The sequence below is a fragment of the Leopardus geoffroyi genome, chromosome D2 (genome assembly GCF_018350155.1).
Source record: "Leopardus geoffroyi isolate Oge1 chromosome D2, O.geoffroyi_Oge1_pat1.0, whole genome shotgun sequence".
Classification (NCBI taxonomy): Eukaryota; Metazoa; Chordata; class Mammalia; order Carnivora; family Felidae; genus Leopardus; species Leopardus geoffroyi.
Window position 1 is genome coordinate 55,650,410 of NC_059334.1, and position 25,330 is coordinate 55,675,739.

Sequence of the window (25,330 nt, forward strand, 5' to 3'; positions counted from 1 at the left end):
ATGGCCTCCTGTCTTACATTTAGGTCTTTCATCCATTTTGAGTTTATTTTTGTGTATGGTGTAAGAAAGTGGTTGAGGTTCATTTTTCTGCATGTCGCTGTCCAGTTTTCCCAGCACCACTTGCTGAAGAGACTGTATTCCATTGGATATTCTTTCCTGCTTTGTCAGCAATTAGTTGGCCATACGTTTGTGGGTCCACTTCTGGGTTGTCTATTATGTTCCATTGATCTGAGTGTCTGTTTTTGTGCCAGTACCATCCTGTCTTGAAGATTACAGCTTTGTAATACAGCTTGAAGTCTGGCTATTGAGCTTGATTTTAAAAGAGACAAGGAAAAAGAAGTGGAGAAAGAGGGGAATAGAATTCTAAGTGATAGAAATTTCAGATTCTCAGGAGAAGAATCTGAAGATTTATTTATTCATTATACTGGGAATATGGCAATGAACAAGCCAGAAGAAAAGTCCCTGCACTCAGGATATTTACATTCTAGTGAACATGATGTCAGGCAGTATGATCTTGAAGAAAAACATCTGCTTCTTGGAATGGTGAGATAGAAAAGGCTTACATTTCCAGAGGGTTGAGAGGTCTAGGTAGATCAGTATGGCTTTCATCTGGCAGCCCACAGGAAGCTACCTTAGACTCTTGATCAGGAAGAACCATGGGAATGTCAGTTATGGGAGATTTCTGCAGCCATACATGGATGGATTCTGATAGGGAAGGGCACTGGAAGGGGTGGAAGGTATAAGAAAGGTCTGTCAGGGGCGCCTGGGTGGCGCAGTCGGTTAAGCGTCCGACTTCAGCCAGGTCACGATCTCGCGGTCCGCAAGTTCGAGCCCCGCGTCGGGCTCTGGGCTGATGGCTCAGAGCCTGGAGCCTGTTTCCGATTCTGTGTCTCCCTCTCTCTCTGCCCCTCCCCCGTTCATGCTCTGTCTCTCTCTGTCCCAAAAATAAATAAACGTTAAAAAAAAAAAATTAAAAAAAGAAAGGTCTGTCATAGCAGAGGTGGAAGTGACTGGACCAGAGTGGATATTACCACAGAAGAGGGTGGGTCTAAGGCACCTGGAATGAACTGAGAATTGAGAAAGATCTTAAAACCCTGAAGTGTGAGAACAATCTAAATGTGTGTCACCAAGAACAATTACTTGATGGAAAAGAAGGAAGATAGGAGAAATGGAGCAGGGACTTTGACGCTGGGATTTGGGGGAATGGTGGGGCCAGATTAGGACCAGTCCCTTGAACTTCAGTGACTGTCCTGTCACTGGGCTTTGTCAATGCCCACATCAAGGGCCACAGCACTCTACTGGTGTTTACTCACCAGTGCTTGTCTGTGTTTGCTCTTCTTCTATGCGATGAGCCAAGCTTAGTCCGGATGTGACCCATCAAATTGGAAACGGTCTGAATCTAGTGAGTCACACAGGATCTGCAGAGTAAAACTTGGGTTGTTTTTGCCTGAAAGCCACCACATCTGCCAACACTCCAAATCTTTTTATTCATATAGTAAAATTTTAAGATATTACGTCTTTGATATCATGAAGTAGAGATGCCAGGATTTCTCTGTTCAGCAGAATTTTCGCTAAGGACAAAACTAAATAAGACTGATCTTCACTTTAATAGGATGCTAACTATAGATGTCAGGATGGCTGTTGCATAAGAATAAAAACATCATTTTTTGTTTTTGTTTTTTTTCCTCAGACATAGCTAATTGGCTTGAAATCAATCGGTTTTCTCAAAGCTTGGGTTTCCTTCAGTTTTGTGTCTCAAGTGAGAGCTGAACTTTCTACTTGGTTCTCTCATCTTAAATAGAAACATTTCCCTGCTCATCATATGAAAGGGGAAAATGGGAAGGAAGTAATAATCTTGAATTTTCCAGTATAGTGAGACAATTCAAAGGAAAACAAACACAACACTATGCCATTCTGATATAAAATGTTTGTTGAAATTGGTTTTTGAAATCGTATTTCACATGGTGTGATAGAAACCAAATTTCTGTTATCCACAAGGCAAATTAAGGGCTTTTCAAGGAGTCTGGGAGACACAGTCACTGTGAATTTTCCATAACAGGATTTGATAAAAGCAGTCATGACATCTGAAAGGTTTCTGGGGGCCAGAGAAGAGGGGTGGTAACCTAAGTGGTTCCCTTTTTATGAGCACAACACAGCTAAGTCCCACCTGGACCCTTGTGTTTAGTGGTACATCTCGGACCACCTCCTAAGAAAAGTCTGGCTTCCTGCATGTGATCAGGGCTTTGGAAAACTACCTGCCATAATCCATAGAAAACATGGTAGTATTTTAATTACTCCTCCCTGGGAATCTAGCCAGTTACATAAAAAACAAACTGAGCCATTATTTTTTTGGTTTATTTTAAAAAACGTGTATGAAAAGTTCCTTAGCTTTCTCTTCAAGTTCTTTTTCTTGTCTTATCTTTAATAAGAATATGATGAAAGTCTAATGATATGGATGTCATCGAAAACCTGGGTAAATGTGGGAAAGTATATTTCCAACTGTTCAGGAATAATGATGTTAGTAAATAATCTCATTAGGAAATGGAAGAAACGGTCACATTGAGCTGTTTCCTACTTCAGGGCTTTTGCAGTTGCTGTCCCCTTTTTCTGAAATGTTGTTACTCATTCTCATAGCTCAACATCCAGGTCTCAGCTCAAATGTCACCTTCTTGGAGAGGCTTTCCTGCTTCAGTTTAATTCTCCCACCACAACTTTGCTGCATATCCCATTACTTAATTTCCATTAAACTGTAAATATTCCTTAGTTTAAATTTCTTCTTAGCATGTATCATGACCTGAAGTCACTTATTTGTCACTTCTGTTCTGGTTTATTTATCTCCCCAGCTAGATTGTGAACTCCAAAGAGTGGGGACCTTGTTGGTCTTTTTCATCACTAAGATTAGTGCCCAATGGATGTGGAAGGAAAGTGAGAAAGCAAAATTGTCATACTTATGAGAACAAAACAACTTAATAGGTAGATTTTTTGGGAACAGCTTGAGGGAGTAGAGCATTCAAAATTCAATTAAAGTAGAAACATTGCTGCAGTGCACTACCCTTGGTATTTGATTTGTAATTGTTCAAAGTGCTGCTTGTTACGAGTTGTGATTGTCAATATCATAACTTTGGGAACTGAGGCAGGTAGTACCTAGGGGATGCTCTTTTCCAGACTTCAGAACCCTGGCATCAAACAGACTTCTGTCATACCAGTTATATTAGGATGTTTTGGCTTCAAAGTATTAAAATATTGACTCTAACTGGGCCAAAGCATAAGTCTCATGGGAGGACTGGATCAGGATTTGTTGTTTCACCAGTACAAAATGCATCAAAAACTTAAGTTCTTTCCATCTCTGTGTTCTGCCATCATTGGATGTCATCCTATCCAGGCAGGGCAATGTCTGAGGAAGACGAGAATGCTGCCTTTCTTTTCCTGAACTTGCCCCAGCAGCCTTCCTCTAGGATCTCATGGACTATTTTTGGGTACATACCCATTGTTGAACTAGTCATTGGTGAGGGAATGAGATTATGCACAACAATCAGGCTTGACCCTGAGCTGGAGGGTTGTATCCTTTTCCCACGAGGTATGTGGACCACTTGGAGGAATGGCAAGCATCTGAACAAAATTGAAGTTCTTTTGAGAAGGGAGAAGGGGTGGGGGAAGTGCTGTATATTTCATCTATTGTTGCTGTGTTTGGAAGCAGTAGCTAATGATTTTGTTAAAACTTTTTCTCCTAAGTTTTGTAGTGTTTGGTCTGATGGGTAAAGATTGGTCAAGATACTAGAGGTTGATGAGCAGACTGGAGACCCATGCAGTTACAATTCTTTGGATTAAATCCAAGCTTCTGCTCAAAAGCTTAAGGAGAAACTCCTGTTTCAGTATGCAGTAGCTGCTGCTGATCAAGAGGGAAACCCAGAGGGAAAGACTCAATTGGGCTCCTCTTTCAGCTGTTTTAATCCCATGCCCTGTCTTTAGAGAAGTGCAGTCTCTTCTGTAGAACCCATCTCATTTCACGTGCTTCTTTATTGCTTTATCCTATCCTTCTTCTTCAAAGTCTAGAAAAAAGTTTAGGGATAGTTTGGGAAGTTGAAAGAGGAAGAGAGGGAGTTGTTAGAATGGAGGGAGTGGGCAGCATTCCATTTCTTGTTCACTTCTGCTATATGCTGTCTTCATAATGATCAAAGTAATTTTTGCCTTTTATCTAATTCTTTGCTTGGAGCTTTTTTATGTCCCATGACAGGTTAAGAACAGAATAGATGAGATAATGGGAATGATGATATGTTCAAAACTTCACAGCCTCTAAGCTATTACCAATTACAACATATAATGTGGCTGAAATGCAAGGGGATATCAAGCCAGAAAATATCTTGAGGTAGTGGGAGTTTCATGTTTGATCATATATTCTAAATACTTTTTAACATCTTTTTTTTTTAATACTTTTTAACATCTTGGGGCGCCTGGGTGGCGCAGTCGGTTAAGCGTCCGACTTCAGCCAGGTCACGATCTCGCGGTCCATGAGTTCGAGCCCCGCATCGGGCTCTGGGCTGATGGCTCAGAGCCTGGAGCCTGTTTCCGATTCTGGGTCTCCCTCTCTCTGCCCCTCCCCCGTTCATGCTCTGTCTCTCTCTGTCCCAAAAATAAATAAACGTTGAAAAAAAAATTTAAATACTTTTTAACATCTTAAACATTTTGTGGTATATTTGAGAAATGAGGACGATTCTTGCTTTTTTGTTATTTGTGTCCTGATAGACCTATATGACCTATTAAACTGCCAATTTGGGATTCTTCTGTCTCCTCATTCCTTATCTGACCACTGACCCAATTCTGTCCATTCTCCTTACCAAAGCCACTAATTCAGTCTTGGTCCTCATCACAGAACAAACAAATCCTTTTGTTCTTGAATTATTTACCTATTACTTTGCAAGTGTTTTATGAATAAAGATGGACCTTTATCTCTTTGAGGTCTCCAGATAGCTAGCACAAGACCATACAGAAAGTGGAGGAAAAGTCAATGTTTGTTGACTTCTTATTGATATTTCCTTTTCTGCTTTTGATTTTAGAGTCTGAACTGAAGAGTTTTTGTTCTAGAAATATACTGATCATCCTTGGCTTCTCCTCTATCATGGCTGTGATTGCTTTGATCGCTGTGGGGCTGACCCAGAACAAACCATTACCAGAAAATGTTAAGGTAAATCAAATCTTGAGGGGGTCTGGTTGGGGTTGGGCGAGGGAAGGAAGTTATGGTTAAGTCAGAGCTTTCAGGAGGAGTGGAGGTTCTGGCAGCTCAGGAGCAAGTCAATATCCATTGAATTAAGGGGGTAAAATGGAAACAATGTTCATTCTGGAAGAGAGAATGCCTTGAATCAATTAGTGGTAGGAAGAGAATTGTGTTTATGCTTGTTCAGCAATAATTATTATTAGTACTTTAACAGAAACAGATACTTAATTCACTACATCCAGATATGCGCTAGTATTTTGTGGGAATATTTTGTGCTGATATTCTCTGATCTAGTACTATCTCTACTTCTTACTCATTGTTTCAGTGTCACAACACTGTACTCTTTGTTCTTCTTATTCAATTACTACTGTCACCAAAATAATAAAATTTATTAGCATTGTATAAAGCACTTTGAAGGTCAAAGAATGTGGAGAAGATCTGTTCCTCATCTCCAAAATACTAAAGAAAGAAGCAAAATCAGTTTTAAAAATGCAAAGAAAATATACATGTATCGAATATAGTAATTTGAAATGAATTCATGGGTGGACAGATTTCTTGGGAAATTTCCAACATTTGAAGAGCTAGTTAATATCATTGAAAATAAGAATGAAATTTTGCCATTTACAACAACATGGATGGCACTAGAGTGTATTATTTAAGCGAAATAAGTCAGTCAGAGAAAGACAAATATATAATTTCACTCATATGTGGAATTAAAAAAATTTTTTTAATGTTTTTATTTATTTTTGAAGGAGAGAGAGACAGAGCATGAGCAGGGGAGGAACAGAGAAAGAGGGAGACGTAGAATTTGAAGCAGGCTCCAGGCTCTAAGCTGTCAGAACAGAGCCCAATGTGGGGCTCGAACTCACGAACTGTGAGATCATGACCTGAGCCGAAGTCGGACACTTAACCGACTGAGCCACCCAGGTGCCCCACTCATATGTGGAATTTAAGAAACAAAACAGATGAACATAGGGGAAGAGAAGGAAAAATAAGACAAAAACAGAGGAGGCAACCCATAAGAGACTCTTAAATACAGAAAATAAACTGAGGGTTGCTGGAGGGGAGGTAGGTTGGGGGGATGGGCTAAATGAGTGATGGGCATTATGGAGGGCACTTGCTGGGATGAGCACTGGGCGTTATATGTAAGTGACAGAATCAATGGGTTCTACTCCTGAAATCAATACTACACTGTATGTTAACTAACTTGAATTAAATAAATAAATTTTTAAAAATAATTAGGGTCATTAACTCTGTTGTGATTTATTTCTGATTCCTTTCAAACTCATCAAAGTAAAATTTCTAAAACATGAATGTCTCATGAGTGCCTTATAATGTGGTCATTATTTAATCTGTTAAGTAATAAGCATATGGTAAATGTAAATTTATGTTGTAAAGACACCTTTTTAAACTTTCATTGAAATTAATCTACAAGTAAATAAAACTAAAATGGCCCAGAATATATCAATATGCTAATGTTGTACATATTGGCACGTATGTACATGAACTGTACATATGTTCAGAAGTTAACTTGACCATGGAGGCTCTGGAATACATCTTCAAAAGTATATTTTCTTGTATTTGAAGTTACTAAACTGTGAGACTGGAAAGATGGATGCATATGCCGGGCTTCTAAAACTTTTGCCACCCACCCAAATCAGTTGCTGTATATAGCAGAGGCCTGGATATTACATTGGCATTCCTTTGCAACACAAACTCAACTCAGTGGAACTGTGCACAGCAGCCCCTTTGTCAGCACAGAAGGCTGATATTATCTCATTGTCGATGGTCTCTTGCCTTTTAATGTTGAGTGATGTCGGCTCTCTTGGCAAAACTTCACTCACAGTTGAAGTCTCGTGACATCTTGGTTCTGCTATTTGTTTACCAGCTCCAAAAGTACATGCCTTCTTGATTTGACCTTTTTACATGTTCATTATTGCATCATTGGAGAGGGGGACTGTCTAGGAGGCAAAATCCATGACAGACCTGAGCTCCGTGTTCCCAAAGAATACTTCTGCAATCACAGTGGTCACCGTTGACTCTGTTGTGATTCTGTGTTGTATTGGACCCACAAAATGGAACAAAGTCTTTAAAGAAAAAGTATAAGTATTTGAAGAGTAGGCACTGGCATGTGAAATGATTCTTTATAGCAATATCACTGGTTTATTTAACACAAAGATCAATTTATATATGCAAGTTAGCTATTTATTAAGGTCATACATTAATTTTAATAAGATTGCTGGCATATATTGAGGGCGAAAGTATTTTAGGCACTTGTCTTTGGTGATGGCTTTAAGCTATGTATGCTACCCAATTTGATAGTCATTAGCCCTATACAGCTATTTCAACTTAAGTTAATTAAAATAAAAGATTTTGTCTTTTAATTGTGCCAGCCACATTCCAAGTATTCAATAGCCTCATGTGGCTGGTGGCTACTAAATTGGGACAGTGCAGACATAGAACATTTCCATTGCTGCAGAAAATTTAATTGGACATTGCTGCTTTGGAGCATACTCTTTGATAATGTCTCTTAAATCATTCAAAACTAAGTTTGATGAATAAGGTGTATGATTAAATATTATATAATCTAAAATAAGGAGCAATAAACGAGACTCTTTTCTTGGGTGGTTTGTAAACTAATACCAGGATCATCCCAAATATCATGAGCTACTTGAGTGCTTTGAGTAGTTTGTTGGAATCAGTTTATTTCCTTTCAAAAATGATTTAAAGAATAACACTTATTTTGATATTTGTACCTGGTACATTTGTTTGAAAAATGTATAACATCAAACTTCTGGGGAAGATGGAGTAGGAGGACCCTAAGATCATCTTGTTCCATGGAACAAGATAACACCTACATCAGTGTAAGTAACCCAGAAAGTGATCTGAAGACTGGCAGAACAGACTTTCCACAGTTAAATGTAGAGAAGGGGACCACATTGCAGAGGGTAGGAAGGGCAGAGATGTGTTTAGAAGCTAAATGGAACTGTGCGACTGTCTGTGGGAGGGAAGAACAATACAGGCATGGAAAGGGGAGAGGACAAGACTCTCACACCAAGCACCTCAGGCACGGGGATCCTGCATGTGAAGCAGGGGCCTACACCTGGAACTTTGAAAATTAGTGAGCTCAGTTCTGGAAGAGCTGGGATGGTGAGAGGAAACTAAGTCCCCAGCCTTAAAAAGATAGCACAACAAACAGCCCCTGGAGATACAACCTAGAAGCAGCAGTTTGAAAATCACCTGGGGTGTGCAGGAGGGAGATTTGTTTACTAATCTCAGAGCATGTGCTTGGAAGGGTAGGGATCATTGAGAGACTTCTCCAGGAACAAAGGAGCTGGTAGATGCCATCTCCCTCCCCCACCTCCCAACATAAACACATGGACACCTGTGAACCAGCACTGTTCCAACACTAGCTAACTTGCTAACAGCCTGCCCCCACCCTGTGTTCTCCTGAGGACATGCAGGTGTCTCACTCCAGGTCTATCACAACAGACCTTGCTAACACAACCCACCTTGCTCCCAAGTGCTTCTTGGGATCCACTCCCTCTAATCCAGCCAGCCTTGGTTCTGGTGGCTACAGATCCCCTTCCACAGCAGACCTACACAAACCTTGCTAACGCTGTGTGCCCCAGGCCCCCAGCCCCACATTCTTCTGTGTACCTGCCCTGTCCAATATGCCCTTGACCAGAGCCCATCCAAAGTGGTGCAACAAGCCTAGCAATGTGTAAGCAGCCCTGATGACCCAGCACCACTCCAAAGTGACTCCTGCCCCAGGGAGAAAAGATAACCACACACACCAGTCTGCCTGCAGCCCTAGCAGTGGGCTGGGGCAGATATCTGGTCTGACTGTGGGCCCCTTCAACCAATGAAAGTCTCTCAGAGGACAACACAAGAAACACCCTGCAGTTTGTGCTAATGCATCTCTGGCCAACCCCTGGTCTGACTCAACTCAAGCCAAAGGTGGCCCCAGACTGGTCCACTAATAGCACAGGGACCAAACCCTGCCCACAACAGGCAAAGAGAGCCATCACAGACAATTGGACTGAAGTAAAAAGTGGCTCAGCCACAACAGCAGGGCACATGCATCACACATAGGAGACACCCCTGAAGTGCCAGGTTCTGGTGAACAGGGAACACTGCACGCCAGGGCACTACAGGACCTCTTCTTTATAAGGCCATTACTTTCAAGTACAGGGGATGTAGCTATCTTTCTTAACACAGGGAAGAAAAAAATGCAGAGAATTAGATAAAATGAGGAGACAGAGGAATTTGTCCCAAAGAAAAGAACAGAACAAAATCACAGCAAGAGATAACAAACAGAGATAAGTAATATGCCTGACAGAGAATTTAAATTAATGGTCATAAAGATACCCACTGGACTTGAGAAAAGAGTGACACCCTTAACAAAGAAATAGAAAACAAAAAAAGAACCAATCAGAGATGAAGTACTCAAATTGAAATAAAAAATACACTAGATGGAATAAATAGTAGACTAGAGGAAGCAGAAGAATGGATCAGTGACCTGGAGGGCAGAGTAATGGGAAGCCATCAAGCTGAATGGGAGAGAAAAATAAAAACAGACTTAGGGAACTCAGCAACACCATCAAGCATAAAAACATTTGCATTATAGGGCTCCCAGAAGGAGAAGAGAGTGTAAAGGGGAGCAGAAAATTTATTTGAAGAAATAGCTGAAAACCTCCTGAATCTACGGAAGGAAACAGAAATCCAGATCCAGGAGGATCTCTTTGAGTGGTAAGGAAAGATCATAGGCGGGAGTTAAGAAAAGTAGGAAGCAGGAATCCATGAACAGCGAGATCATGACCTGAGCCAAAGTCAGACACTCAGTTGACTGAGCCACCCAGGTGCCCACAGAATACACATTCTTTTCAAGTGCACACAGAATGTTCTCCAGAATAGATCACATATTAGGCTACCAAGCAAGTCTCAATAAACTAAAAAATACTGAAGTCATACCATGGATCTTTTTGGACTACAACACTCTGAAACTAGAAATCAACCACAAGCAAGAATCGGAAAGAGCACAGATATATGGAAGTTAAAGAGCATGCTACTGAACAATGAGTGGGTCAACCAAGAAATCAAAGAGGAAATAAATACATGGTGACAAATGCAAATGAAAACATAATTGTTCAAAATTTGGGGGATGCAGCAAAGTTGTTCTAAGAGGGAAGTTCATACCAATACAGGCCTAACTCAAAAAACAAGAAAAATCTTAAATAAACAACCTAATCTTACACCTAAAGGAGCTAGAAGAATAAGAAACAAAACCCCAAACGAGTAGGAGGAAGGAAATATTAAATATTAGAGCAGAAATAAACTCAGTGGCAACTAAAAATGACAATAGAACATATCAATGAAACCAGAGCTGGTTCTTTAAAAAGATCAACCAACTTGATAAACCTTTATCCAGGCTCATCAAAGAGAGAGAGAGAGAGAGAGAGAGAGAGAGAGAGAGAGATGACTCAAATAAACAAAATCAAAAAATGAAAGAGGAGAAATACCAATACCACAGAAATATAAAGGATTATAAGAGAATATTATGAAAAATTATATGACAACAAACTGGGCAACCTAGAAGAAATGAACAAATTCCTAGAAACATAGCCTCCCAAATTTGAATCAGGAATAAATAGAAAATTTGAGTAAACCTATTACCAACAAAGAAATTGAAACGGTAATCAAAAAACTCCCAACAAACACAAATCCAGGACCAGACGGCTTAAGACGTGAATTCTACTAAACATCTATGTATGTAGGTATGTGTGTGTGTATTTTAAAGATTTTATTAAATAATCTCTACACCCAACGTGGGGCTCGAAATTACAATCCCAAAATCAAGAGTCACATGCTCTACCAACTGAGCCAGCCAGATGCCCCTCTACCAAACATTTAAAGAGCTAATACCTATTTTTCTCAAACTATTCCCAAAAATAGAAGAGGAAGGAAAGCTTCCAAATTCATTCTATGAGGCCATCATTACCCTGATACCAAAACCAGATAAAGACACTACAAAAAAAGACAACTACGGGCTAATATCTCTGATGAACATAGATGCAAAAATCCTCAATAAAATATTAGCAAACCAAATCCAACAATACATTAAGTCATTCACTACAATCAAGTGGGATTTATTCCTGGGCTTTAAGGTAGTTTAATATTCACAAATCAATCAGCATGATATATCACATCTGCAAGAAAAAGGATAAAAACCATATTATCATCTCAATAGATCCAGAAAAAGAATGCCAACAAAGTATAATATCCATCCATGACAAAAACCCTCAACAAAGTATGTTTAGAGGGAACATGCATAAACATAGTAAAGACTGTATATAAAAAACCCACGGCTGGGATGCCTGGCTGACTCAGTCAGTAGAGCATGTTACTCTTGATCTTGGGGTTGTGAGTTCAAGCTCCACTATGGGTGTAGAGATTACCTAAAAATAATATCTTTAAAAAAAAACCCACAGCTAACAGCTCAATAGTGAAAAGCTTTCCCCCTAATGTCAGGAATAAGACAAGGATGTCCACTCACCATTTTATTCAACATGGTACTAGAAGTCCTAGCCACAGCAATCAGACAAGAAAAAGAAACAAAATGGTATCCAGATTGGTAAGGAAGAAGGAAAACTTTCACTATTTGCAGATGACATGATACTATATATAGAAAACCCTAAAGACTCCACCAAAAAACTACTAAAACTGATAAATGAATTCAGTAAGGTCAGAGGATACAAAATCAATATACAGAAATCCATTGCATATCTATAGACTAATAAGAAGTAACAGAAAGAGAATGTAAGAAAAAAATCCCTTTACAATTGCACCAAAAAAATAACATGCCTAGGAATAAACTTAACCAAGGAAGTGAAAGTCTTGTACTCTGAGAACTATAAAACACTGATGAAAGAAATTGAAGATAACACAAGCAAATGAAAGATATTCCATGCTCATGGATTGAGAGAACCAATATTGTTGAAATGTCCATACTACCCAAAGCAATCTACAGATTTAGTGCAATCCCTATCAAAATACTAATAGTATTTTCACGGAACAAGAACAAACAATCCAAAAATGTGTATGGAACCACAAAGACCCTGAATAACCAAAGCAATCTTGAAAAAGAAGAACAAAACCAGAGATATCAGAATCCCAGATTTCAAAATATACTACAAAGCTGTACTCTTCAAAATGGTGTGGTGCTGGCACAAAAATAGACACACAGATCAATAGAACAGAATCAAGAGCCCAGAAACAAACCCATAATTATATGGTAAATTAATCTTTGACAAAGGTGGCAAGAATGTGCAATGGGAAGAAGTTTCTTCAACAAATGGTGTTGGGAATACTGGACACATACATGCAAAAGAATGAAACTGGACTACAAAAAAGAAACTCAAAATTGATTAAGGACCTAAATGTGAGACCTGAAACCATAAAAATACTAGAAGAGAACACATGCAGTAATTTCTTTCACATCAGCTGTAGCAACATTTTTCTTGATATGTCTTCTGAAGCAAGGGAAACAAAAGCAAAAATAATCTATTGGGATTTCTTCAAAATAAAAACTGCACAGCAAAGGAAACAATCAACAAAACTAAAAAAAGACAGCCTACTGGGTGGGAGATGATATTTTCAAATGACATATCTAGTAAAGTGTTACTATTCAAAATATATAAAAAACTTATACAGCTCAACACCAAAAAACCAGATAATCTGATTAAAAATGGACAGAAGACGTGTACAGACATTTCTCTAAAGAAGACATACAGATGGCCAACAGACACATGAAAAGATGCTCAACATCACTTATCATCGGGGAGGTGTCAATCAAAACCACGAGATATCACCTCACACCTGTTAGAATGCCTAGACTCAAAAACACAAAGAACAACAAGTGTTGGTGAGGATGTGGGAAAGGGGAACCATTGTGCACTATTGGTGGGAATGCAAACTGGCACATCCACTGTGGAAAGCACTGTGGAAAACACACACATATATATGATATATATATATCATACATATGGAATATTATTCATCCATAAAAAGAATTAAATCTTGCCATTTGCAACAACATGGATAGTGCTAAAGATAGAGTATAATGCTAAATGAAATGAGTCAGGGAAAGACAAATGCCATATGTTTTCACTTATCTGTGGAATTTAAGAAACAAACAAAAAAGAGACAACCCAAAAAACAGACTCAACTATAGACAACAAACTGATCGTTACCAGAGGGCAGGTTGGGTGGGGAGATGAGTGAAATAGGTGAAGGAGATTAAGAGTACACTTATCATGATGAGCACTGAGTAATGTGTAGAATTGTTGAATCACTATATTCTACACCTGAAACTAGTATAACATTGTATGTAACTATACTGGAATTAAAATAAAATAAAAATATATAACATCATCTCTTTATGACCATACCTTACTTAGCAGATCTTTGTTCACAGATTCATGTATCAACAATTATGTATTAAGTATTTGTGTTAGGCACTGGGCTACACAATTGGGAAGCCAGTATAGATATGATTGAGCTTACTATCTGGGGAAGGAAACACATTTAATAGATGGCACAAATTATTAATTATAGTTGTGATGAATGCCACCAAGTGAAAGCCAGGCAGTCTTCCTTGAAAGAAATCACATTTACAATAATGTTTGAAGGATGATTAGAAGTTAGCTGAGTTAGGGGTGCCTGTATGGCTCAGTCGGTTAAGTGTCCAACTTAGGTCATGGTCTCAAGGTTCATGAGTTTGAGCTCCGTGTCGGGCTCTGCTGACAGCTCAGAGCCTGGAGCCTGCTTCAGATTCTGTGTCTCCCTCTCTCTTTGCCCCTCCCCCACTCATGCTCTCTGTCTCTCTGTCTCTGTCTCAAAAATGAATAAACATTAAAAAAAAACACCTTTTTTTTTTTAAAGGGATGAACATACCTTACTTTTCGAAGTTAGCTGAGTTAGGGGCACCTGAAAAGCTCAGCCGGTTAAACATTCAACTCCTGATCTTGGCTCAGGTCTTGATCTCAGTGTTGTGAGTTCATCCCCCAAATTGGGCTCTGCACTGGGCTTGAGTCTACTTTAATAAATGAATGAATGAATGAATGAATGAATGAATGAATGAATAAATAAATAAATAAATAAATAAATAAGAGGAAGTTAGCTGAGGTAGAAATGGATAGAGAGTATTCCAGGCAAAAGGAAAGCAAGTCCAAGAATCTCACAGATAAAGATGGTGAGAGAGGTGGTGCAGTCTGTTTCTTGCAAATCAGGTTGAGGATTTTAGTTTTAATCCTAAGAGCAATGGGAAGGACAGTAACATCAGATTTGTGTTTTGCAGAGATCACTCTGGCTGCAATGAAGTAGAGGGTGGGGGGATAAGAGCAGATGTAGGAGACCAGGCTATTACAGTAATTTGGAAGGGGGAGAAGGTTTTGAGTTAAGTTTCTGAAGAAAAATGTTTTTGTTTTTGAGGTCTTGGACATCCAAGGAGAAATGTCAAAGCAGTTGGATAATCAGATCTAGACCTCATAGAAGAGGTGTAGACCCACACTGCTTATGAGAAGTATAATGCAAGCCACATTTTAATTTTTCTAGGAGCAGCACTTTTAAAAAGTAGAAAGAGGTGAAATTAATTTTAATAACAATGTAATTAATTAAATGCATTAATTAAATTTTAATGTAGTGCAATTCATTATATCCAAAATATTATTTCAACATTCCATCAAAATAATTATTAATGAAACATTTCCCATTCCTTTTTTCATGCTATTTTCAAAATCCAATGCAATTTTTAACTTAAGTCACATGTTAATACAGACTATGGTTGGCCCTTGAACAACATGGGTGGTTAGGAGTACCATTCCCTGCCACACAGTCAAAAATCCATGTATAACTTTTGATTCCCCAAAAACTTAATTGCCTACTCTTGACCAGAAGCCTTACCAATAACATAAACATAAAATATGATTCACACATATTTTGTATGTTGTATGTATTATATACTGTATTCATACAATAAAGTGAGCTTGAGAAAAGAAAACGTTACGAAAATAAGAAGAGGGCACCTCGGTGGTGGTTCAGTTGTTAAGCATCTGACTTCAGCTCAAGTCATGATCTCACAGTTTGTGGATTCAAGTCCCCACTTGGGTGAGCACAATCCCTGCTTCTCTGTCTCCTCTCTCTCTCTCTGCCCCTCCCTCACTTGTGCTCTCTATCTCTCTCTCAAAAAGAAAGAAAGAAAGAAAGAAAGAAAGAAAGAAAGAAAGAAAGAAAGAAAGAAAGAAAGAAAGAAAGAAGCAAATCATAAGAAAAGAAAAATAAGATAAAAACAGAGAGGGAAGCAAACCACAAGAGACTCTTAAATACAGAGAGCAAACTGAGGGTTGCTGGAGGGGTAATTAGGTCAGGGGATGGGCTAAATGGGTGATGGGCATTAAGGAGGGCACTTGTTGGGATGAGCACTGGGTATTATATATAAGTGATGAATCACTGGGTTCTATTCCTGAAACCAAGACTGCACTGTATGTTAACTAACTTGAATTTAAATAAATAAATTTAAAAAAGAAAATCATAATAAGGGAAAATACATTTACAGTATTGTACTGTATTTACTGAAAAGAATCCATGTATAAATGGACCTGCATAGTTCAAATCTGTGTTGTTCAAGGGTCACCTACAGTCAACATTTCAAGGGCTCAATAGCCACAAGGGCTATTTCAAGGGCTGCCTTATTGAACAGTATGGGTCTAGACTAAAGATATGGTTCTTATGTCATTGATGTATTGAAGTCCTAGAAGTATATGAGATTATAGGAAAGGGGTAAAAAGCAAGAAGAGGGCAAGGACCAAGTCCTGAGGAATTCTGTCATTCTAATATCGTGCTTGCAGTTTAAAAATCATTTCCATTTTTTCTTCCAGGACTGCTCTAAGGAATGAAAGATTATCCTCATCTTATAGATAAACAAAATGAGGGCCTTTGAGGTTCTCTTGCACAAGGCTCAGTATCTCATGGGTTACCGCAAGAATTAATTGGGATAAATAAATGCAAACGTAAAGTGCTGAGCAGGAGTCCTGGCCCACTGTGGACACTCAGCAACTGATAGATCATATATTATCATCTTTTCAGCCTGTCTGCCTGGTGACAAATTGCCATTTTATCCCTGCTTCTTCCCATATAACCCACCCTTGTCTAACCCAGCCCAGGTCAACCCTCCCATTCTGCTGATGCAGTCCTGTCATCTTCCTACCTAACCCAGTTTGGATTCTACCTTAATGGAGAAGTAGTGGCCTCATGCCCATGCCACATCTAGAAAAACACAAGAACTCCTTCTTGTACTGATGTGTTGTTTACTTGCCCAGCTACTGAGGTGGTAAGCATGTTGAGGACAGGGCCTGGATTTCATATGTCGTTGCATGCATTTTATTATTCATTCACTCAACTTATTCACTTAACAAATAGTCATTGACCATCTACTCTTTTTTAAAAATTTTTATTTATTTTTAATTTAATTTATTTTTAAATTTACATCCAAGTTAGTTAGCATATAGTGCAATAATGATTTCAGGAGTAGATTCCTTAATGCCCCTTACCCATTTAGCCCATCCCCCCTCCCACGACCCCTCCAGCAACCCTCTGTTTGTTTTGCATATTTAAGAGTTTCTTATGTTTTGTCCATATATGAGGATTTTAAGATAAAAAACAGACCATCTACTCTTATTTTAGGCCCTGGGTATATGCCAATGAGCAAGACTGGCAAAGTCCTTACTTTCATGGAGCTTATAGTCTAGTGGAAGAGATAATCATTAATCAAATAATCACAAAATCCATGTTAAATTCTAACCAGCACAGCATCTGACTTGGTTGCCTCATAGAAGTTTGCTGGCTCAATGAATAGAGTTACACAGGTAAAACTGCCTCCTACTTGGATGTGAAAAGCATGTGAAGGACCAGATTGATGGCAAGATTTGTCAACGTGGGAGGCAGGCCTCTGTCTCCAAATCCCCTGGAGACCAGGGTTCCCTATTCCACCCCCGTCCCCCCAGCCCCAACTCAGTTTGAACCTTCAGGTTGCAGGGTTTGAAAAACCTACCTGTTGAATATGCATTCTGGGATATTCCCATGCCCTTAAAGTCTGGGAACCAACTGTCCCGTAGATATGCAATGATGACTTTCAAAAAATAGGCCTTAGTGAACTACGTGCCCCCTGGGAAAGTGCCTTTATCCTAGTGGACCTGGATGGGGAGGTAGCTTTTCAGGTCTGCTCAGTTCATCACTTCCTTAATTTCCTGCTCATTAGTGAACACTGGCATTTAGCGAGTTACCAGATATTCCTTATAGCACAAATATTCTACATTCTGGCACACACAGATCCCCGCAGGGTTCTCTCAAAGGCACCAGACTGACCCAGTACCAAACCACATGACTTCATTAACAGCTGCCACTTCTGTGGAAAGCCTGCTGGCTCAGGGACCAGATGGTTTTGATTTCAGTCTCAGATCTGCTACTTTCTGCTATGAGACTTGGGCAAGTAGGATTCTCTCTCTATGCCTCAGTTTCCTCATATTAAAATGGAGGTGGTTGTGAGGATTATAAGGAATAATACCAGTGGCTCACTTATCAGAGTATCTAGCACATCAGAAGCCCTCGTGGAGACCAGCTGTCCACACTACTTTGAGGGAGATGAGTTCTAGGGAAGGCCGTTAGCTGCTAATCTGTTAAGGTTGCTGAGCCTGTCCCAGTATATCTGCTTTTTCACAGGGAATTAAAGTGGTCTTTTTCGTTAAGCATTTGTGATTGTGCGATTGTATCTTTTTATGGAGAATTTGGAAGGATTTGCTCCAATTTTCAATCTCAAATACTCCCGGAAAATGTCTATATTATTTGTACTCCACTGGATTTTAATGTTGTCTTGTTTAAAAAACAATCCCTGGTGATGGATGGTGGTGGTGTTTGCACCAAAGTGTGAATGTACTTAATGCCACTGAACTGTACATTGAACGTACACTTAAAATGGTTAAGTTTATGTTTGGTGTATTTTACCACAATTAAACAAACAAAAGCAATAAAACTGTGGTTTGTATTGAAGGTCTAGTAATTCCAATTAAAGGGGAAAAAAAGGCAGAAATGGTCTCCAATTGTTTATAGGCCCTGCCGGCATTGCTGTAGCTAATGGAGACCTGATTTGTTTATAGAGTACTAGAGTCAAGTTCAAAAGGATTAGTTTTGTTTATTCAAAAGGACTCACTGAAACAGACTGAGGAGGCTGCTAAAAGTACAACTAAAGCTACAGAGACTTTTAAGAAAGATTCTAAAGAACCAGTATGTTTGAAATGACCAAGAGAAGCTAATTATCCCATGGCTGCCCATGTTACCTGGCTTACGGGTTTTTTTTGGGTGGTGGTGGTAGTGGTGGTGGAACTCAACCCCAATGGCACTACTTTATATTGGGCTGTGAATATTAACTTCTTTTGAGACTGGAAGGAGTGCAGGAACCATATAACTCTAACCCCCCTCATTCATTCATTCGATACAACAATTGTCTGTTGATTCCTTCTTTGTGCCTAACACGTGGTAGTGTATACTGTGGTGGATGCTGGCTATACCATGGTAAGCAAAATAGAGCTGCCTGAACAATGTACCACATCCTTATGGGGAAGACAGACATGAAGCAAATAGCCACACAGACATGTAGTACACGTCATGGTAAGTGCTGTCTTTAGAGCAAAAGTACAGGTACTCTGAGCCATGGATTAGGAAGGTAGAGTCAAATCTGAGAAGGTCAGAGAAAGCTGGCATCTCAGGTGAAGGGCATTCTGGGCCAAGGCTGTGGAACAGAAGCTACCTGTCCTCCAGGGAATCAAGGCTGGTCAGTGTCATGGCAGGTGCTTCTGAATGAGAAGCCTGAGGTTGAATATCTCACTTCTGCAGAGTCAGGAATACAAGTAGATCATCTGATGCTCTAGTTTTCTGTTTACCCCCACATCTAGGGACATTTACTCAGACTCCTGGACTTGTGACATTTGTGCAGGTAGAATTACTTCCATCTTAAGGAGAGTTTTGGCCCACCTCCACATGACCCCTCTCGGTGGGCTCAGGGTCTGTTGTCACCTGTACCTCCAGGTCTTCACCAAATGCCCTACATTGGCCTCTCCATGAACCAAGCAAGGTCATTTTTATTGTTCCTTTTTCTAGAGCACTGCTTCTGTTCACTCAACATAGCTTAGGAAGATTGGTTATGATTTTAAAATTGTGGACATGATCAAAAACTAGCCTAAGATAAAATTGTATACAACAGTAAGATTTCAGCTATATAGAAATTTATGCATTTAGGAAAGACTGGAAGGAGATAAATCAAAATGATGGTGATGTCTAGTTGGTAGGATCTTAAGTATCTTTTTTCACCTTTCCCCTTCATTTCCTAGATGCTATTTAATAAATATTTAAAATAGAAAGTAATATTGAAATATTGAAATATTATTAAATATTTAATAAATATTTAAAATAGAAAGTAATATTGAAATAATACTAGGGGAATGTCGTATCTCTTCATCATCACACAAATCTTTGATGTTTCTTTAATGTGAAGAACAGACTCACAGGGGCTTTTAGAAGTGTTTTAAATATGAGCTACAGAAGCACTGGGTAAGAGTGATAGGATGGCACAAGACAAAGCATTTGTCAAAGCATTTCTGTGGGTGGAGATTTTTATTTTAAACAGAATTCTGTTGTCATGGAGTCTAGGGAATGCTGGCTCAAACAAAGTTAGGCAAGTTTCTCCACCACCAGACTTCTGTGAAGCATTCACTACCTAGTGGGTTTATGAACCCAGGAGAGAGAAAGAGAGAGAGCACATTCAGCTTTCCCCAGATTTCTGGGAAGGTTTATTTGCCTGGATCCTTGCAGGCTTTGTGCTCGCTGGAACATGCACTGGAAATGCTGCTGTGAAAAAGAAACAAAAGGCGGTGGCCACCTGGGCCCCACATGGGTCTCCTAAGGCCTTCACTATCTGGACTTGTTAGGCAAGTTGTCAAATTGTACCGGACATAGTTTCTCATCTATCAAATACAAAGATTAGATGGAATGAACTTCTAGCTCTAAGATGGGAATGTGTAAAAATGCTGACAGTTTTGTAACAATGAAAGGCAGACTTCCAAAATGTTCAAACAGAATGTTCATACAATCAAGCTTTATCTGTCCCTCAAGCAGCAAGCGATGCCAATTCTTTACTCTGCAAACCACTTCCGAAGACAAAAAATATTTGGCACCGTTCAACAGATTAGCATTCCAGTCTGCTGTATACACAAGGTGAAATGTCCTCAATGCCTGTGTTACAGTATACACTCCACCTTCTCAAACACTTGACAAGCGAAATGTAGTGAAAACAATCGTTTCTTAGCCACCTCCCTGTGTAAGGCCTTCAAGAAGCAGGCTGATAGAAGTAAGGCTGATTCCTTTGCTTTACTGGAAGAGTGACTTTCATGTCAACAAAGAATAGAATGTCCTGATTCCAGATAGAGGCTGCTTGCTGCTGCTGCCTTGATAGATTTTATCATCTGCTGCTGTGGTTGGAACATTTTCTGGCGGGAAGGATTCATGGACCCTGCTAGGGAACAACAGGATTTTCTGCTGTGCAACCTCTGAGACTCTTTCTCCACTCTAGGAGGCTTCCCATGGTTCCAAAGGCCCCAGACCCCAGGCATTCCCCTCTCTGCCGGCAGTGGTCAATACCTAAGTCAATTCGTGGTTTCCTCTCACTGCAAGCCTGCTTGCAGAGGAGTCTGTCCAGCTTGCTTTCTTGCCAAGTATACAGGCATTTTTCTTTTTAAGGGCATAATGTTCATTGCCACAGGGAGTCCTGCTGTGTGTAACTAAGCTGAGAACACTGTGGAGGTTATGGAGGGTCAAGGATCCTCCCACTGCTGCACACTGATACTCCCTAATCTGGAAAAACAGAATAAAGCTTGACACCTCAGCAGAGTCCACTTGTAGCTCTTCCCAGTGGTCCAGGGAGGTCTCTTGAATCCTCATTCTTGTCTCCTTTTCTCCCTGGAAGTTCTTAGGTTCTTACCAAGTAATAAGACAGTGTGAGAGGATATATATAAAACAGCTGCTGAGCTGAGCATTATCAAGAGGCAGACCACACTTTGAGGTCCACAGTAGCAAAGTGTGATGAGAGTGATTGGCTCACATTTTAGAAATGCTTCCTCTTTTTCTCTTCCTTCTGCTTCCCCGTTTGCTTTCCTTCGTGTTTCTCTCTAGTATAGGGCTGATAAATAAAAGTACATGTGCTGTCATGCTCTCCTCACAAAACCATGGCAGACATTGTTATTCAATCATGGCATTTTTCCTGATTGAACTTAGGGATGTAACCAAAGATGAAGATGAGATGATCAAAAAGGGCACTCGGGGGCCGTCTGGGTGGCTCAGTCAGTTAAGCGTCCGACTCCGGCTCAGGTCATGATCTCACAGTTCGTGCGCTCGAGCCCCGCATCGGGCTCTGTGCTGACAGCTCAGAGCCCGGAGCCTGCTTCGGATTCTGTGTCTCCCCCTCTCTCTGCCCCTCCGCTGCTCATGCTCTGTGTCTCTGTCTCAATAATAAAGAAATGTTAAAAAAAATAAATTAAAAAAGGCATTCGGCAGTCTACTCCTAGGTAGATATCCAAATGAAATGAGAGGTTATATCCACAAAATGACATGTGCAAGAATGTTCCTGGCAGTTATATGCCCAGTAGTTCCAAACTGGAAACAACTCAAATGTCCACCAATAATAGAATGGATAAAAATATAGTGCATGCAATAAAAAATGAAATATTCCACAGCAACAAAAAAAGGATGAACTATTGCTGCACACAGTCTGGAAGCATCCGAGAGACAGTATAGAGGAAAAGAAGCTACCCATAAAGGAGACACACAGTGTGAGTCTCTTTACCACAGCTCAGAAATAAGCAAAACTCACCTGTGGTGATAGAAATCAAGACAAAGGTTACCCTTAGGAGAAACTGACTGAAAGGAGCACTAGGAAGCCTTCTCGGGAGTAGAAAATGTTCTGAATCTCGATATTGGTGGTGGTGTATATGGATGTGCACATATGCAAAAATTCATTGGGATGCACACCTAAAATCTGTGCACTTGGCTGTAGTTACCCCTTGTTAAAAGCCTTTAATAGGGGATCAGTTTGAGAGCTGTTGTTCTGCCCTTGCTCCTGTGTTTGTATATACAGCATGAGGTCTTGGGTGTGACTGTGATCCAAATCCAGGCTCTGTCACCTATTGGCTCTGTATCTTGAGTAAATTACTTAACCTCTTTGTACTTTAGTTTCTTACCTCTATAGCATGGATAAAAAGAGTACCTACACTACAGCACAGTTTTGTCGGTCAAGTCAAATAACTCTTATGAAAGGCTTCAGACAACATCTCCCTGGTACATTTAACGTACTCATGAAATGTAATGTGAGGACTTTGTTCTTTCCCCCTTTCTCCTCTGACCAGCTAGTTCTTTCTCATACTGACTTCTCCCCCTGTCTTCCCATCATCTTTCTTCCTTTATTCTTGCTTTCATACCCCCTAGATGCAAAAGCCCAAAACATGAAAATACGTGTTTTAAAAGTTTTATTGAATATAATATATAGTTATATTCATAATTAAAAAGCAAGCACGCTTAGTATTTTCCATGTGTCTCTTCCAAAGTCCAGGCCACATACCAGGCCACATTATACCACATATCTGGGGATGGAACACGGGCATCAGTAGCCTCTGAGGCTCTCTAGGTGATTCTGACATGAGTCCAGTGTGTACATAAGTTTGGGCACTGCCGGTTTCATGGCTGTCTGTTCCATCCATATTGTCTTAGCTGCTTCAGCATATGGTTCTGATTCCTGGCTGGCCATTAGAATCACCTGAGAAGCTTCTAATTCATACTGAGTCTCAGGCCCCATCCTGGGTAAGGCCTGGATATTTCTAATGTGCAACCAGCATTAAGAGCCACTGTTCTAGAGGGATTGGTATCCTGGTAGGTCTTGTAATCAGGGCGACACCAGGCATACTTCCTCCACCCCCATGTCTGTCTTGAATTAAAATCCTTCTCTTCGTTTTTGAAAACTCCTATCTTTGTCTCCTTTTTGTTGCAAGCTGAGTATGGAGAAGAATATTGTAATGCTGATAAATTCTTGATATGTTTTACTCTCAGTATGGGATTGTGCTGGATGCAGGCTCTTCTCACACGAGTTTGTACATCTATAAGTGGCCAGCGGAAAAGGAGAATGACACAGGGGTGGTGCACCAGATAGAAGAGTGCAAGCTGAAAGGTAAGATGAAGGAGAAGGGGGGATGGGAGATAGTGGGGCATGAGAACACGAGGAGAACATACATGAGAACATGTGTGGCAAGTGGAACACATGAGAAAAAGGAAGTTGGGTAAAAGAACATAGTGGAGCTGCTGTTGTTGCTATTTTATTGTCATTATAAAAATAATATTGAAATCAGTCCTTAATGATGGAGCCCTTGAGGAAGAAACAAACTTAAAAACCCTTGAGTAATATGGTAGCTCCCATCACCTGGACACTTCTGTGTGCCATGCACCAAGTGCTGTAGATGCGTTATTTCATCTTCACGGTCTCCCTTTGACATATGGAATATTAGTCCCATGGTTTAAAAATGAGGATCAGGTGCCTGGGTGGCTCAGTTGGTTAAGTGCCCAACTCTTAGTTTTGGCTCAGGTCATGATCTCATGGTTCATGAGTTCAAGCCTTGTGTACGGCTCTGTGCTGATAGCACGGAGCCTGCTTGGAATTCTCTGTCTCCCTCTCTGCCCCTCCCTCACTCATGCTATCTCTTTCTCAAAATAAATAAACTTTAAAAAATAAAATAAAATAAAATAAAATAAAATAAAATAAAATAAAATAAAAATGAAGGCATTGAGCTTAAGAGAGGTTATGCCACTTGTTAAGGTTGCTTTGAGCTAGTAATTGATAGAACTGGGGTTCAAATGGAGATCTGCTCAACTTTGAACCCACGACTTCTCCAGTGGTTCTCAAATTTGAATCTTTAGCAGAGCCCCCTGGAGGGTTTGTTAAAACACTGATTCTGGGTTCCACCCCCAGAGTTTCTGAGGTAGTAGGTCTGGGACAGGCCCCAGAATTTGCATTTCTAACAGGTTCCCAGGTGATGTTGATGCTGTTGGTCCAAAGAATTGTTACTCTTAATCTTGGTCCCCTAAGCTACAGCTTGGAAGAAATTTTCAAAAGCCTTTAGTTTTCACATAGGCACAGAAGGCCAAAATCATAGACTCCTAGGCCTGGAAAAGGACCTCGTGGATCATTTCAATCTTGTTCTCAGAGAAGGAAGCAAAAACCTGGAAGACTAGTGACTTATTGGTAGCAACAGAACCAGGACAAGAATCTAGGTCTCTTAACTGCACTCCAGGCTCGCTGCTACTCTGAATCACCGCATTACATACTGACTTTTGTTCCTAGTTAGTTTTCTCCTAAGGTCACAGAACAGGTTAGAGTTGTCCATTCAGCTCCTTCCACTCCATCCACCCAATACCCCAACATGCACTGAATGTTACCACACTGCACCATCCTCTTTTACCTTTATCTCTCTTGGCCTTTTGAGTCAGGGGCCCATTGTATATTTTTAGTAAGACAGATAATCTAGCTCCAAGAAGATTGACTTTTACTTTGATGGCCTGTGGGGTCCCCCAATTTTCAAAGTTTTCCAAGAAAGTGGTAGAGAGGAGATGTTTTCTTTTTTTTTTTTTTCAACATTTATTTATTTTTGGGACAGAGAGAGACAGAGCATGAACGGGGGAGGGGCAGAGAGAGAGGGAGACACAGAATCGGAAACAGGCTGCAGGCTCTGAGCCATCAGCCCAGAGCCTGACGCGGGGCTCGAACTCACGGACCGCGAGATCGTGACCTGGCTGAAGTCAGACGCCTAACTGACTGCGCCACCCAGGTGCCCCAAGAGAGGAGATGTTTTCAAGAGAGCAAGTCATTTTACCCTTGATGTCCATTTAGCTTGATGTCCTCAGATGTTGGCCTCGTCCATTTTGAGACAGTACTTTAAGCATTTCTTAAAGCCCAAATCCCTCATTTTATTG

The 25,330-nt window shown here is 40.1% G+C and overlaps 1 protein-coding gene across 6 annotated transcripts in view; it reads left to right on the forward strand.

The window, feature by feature from the left end:
- The window catches only part of ENTPD1 (ectonucleoside triphosphate diphosphohydrolase 1), an 89,775-nt gene that overhangs the window by 41,901 nt on the left and 22,544 nt on the right, over positions 1–25,330 (forward strand). For 5 of the 6 annotated variants that reach the window (XM_045438359.1, XM_045438360.1, XM_045438363.1 and 2 more), the window contains exons 2-3: positions 5,055–5,182; positions 23,417–23,534. In XM_045438359.1, coding sequence (XP_045294315.1) covers positions 5,055–5,182; positions 23,417–23,534 — 246 coding nt within the window. Of the gene's footprint in view, positions 1–5,054; positions 5,183–16,429; positions 16,602–23,416; positions 23,535–25,330 lie in introns of those variants that run through there. The other variant, XM_045438364.1, reaches the window with a different exon arrangement.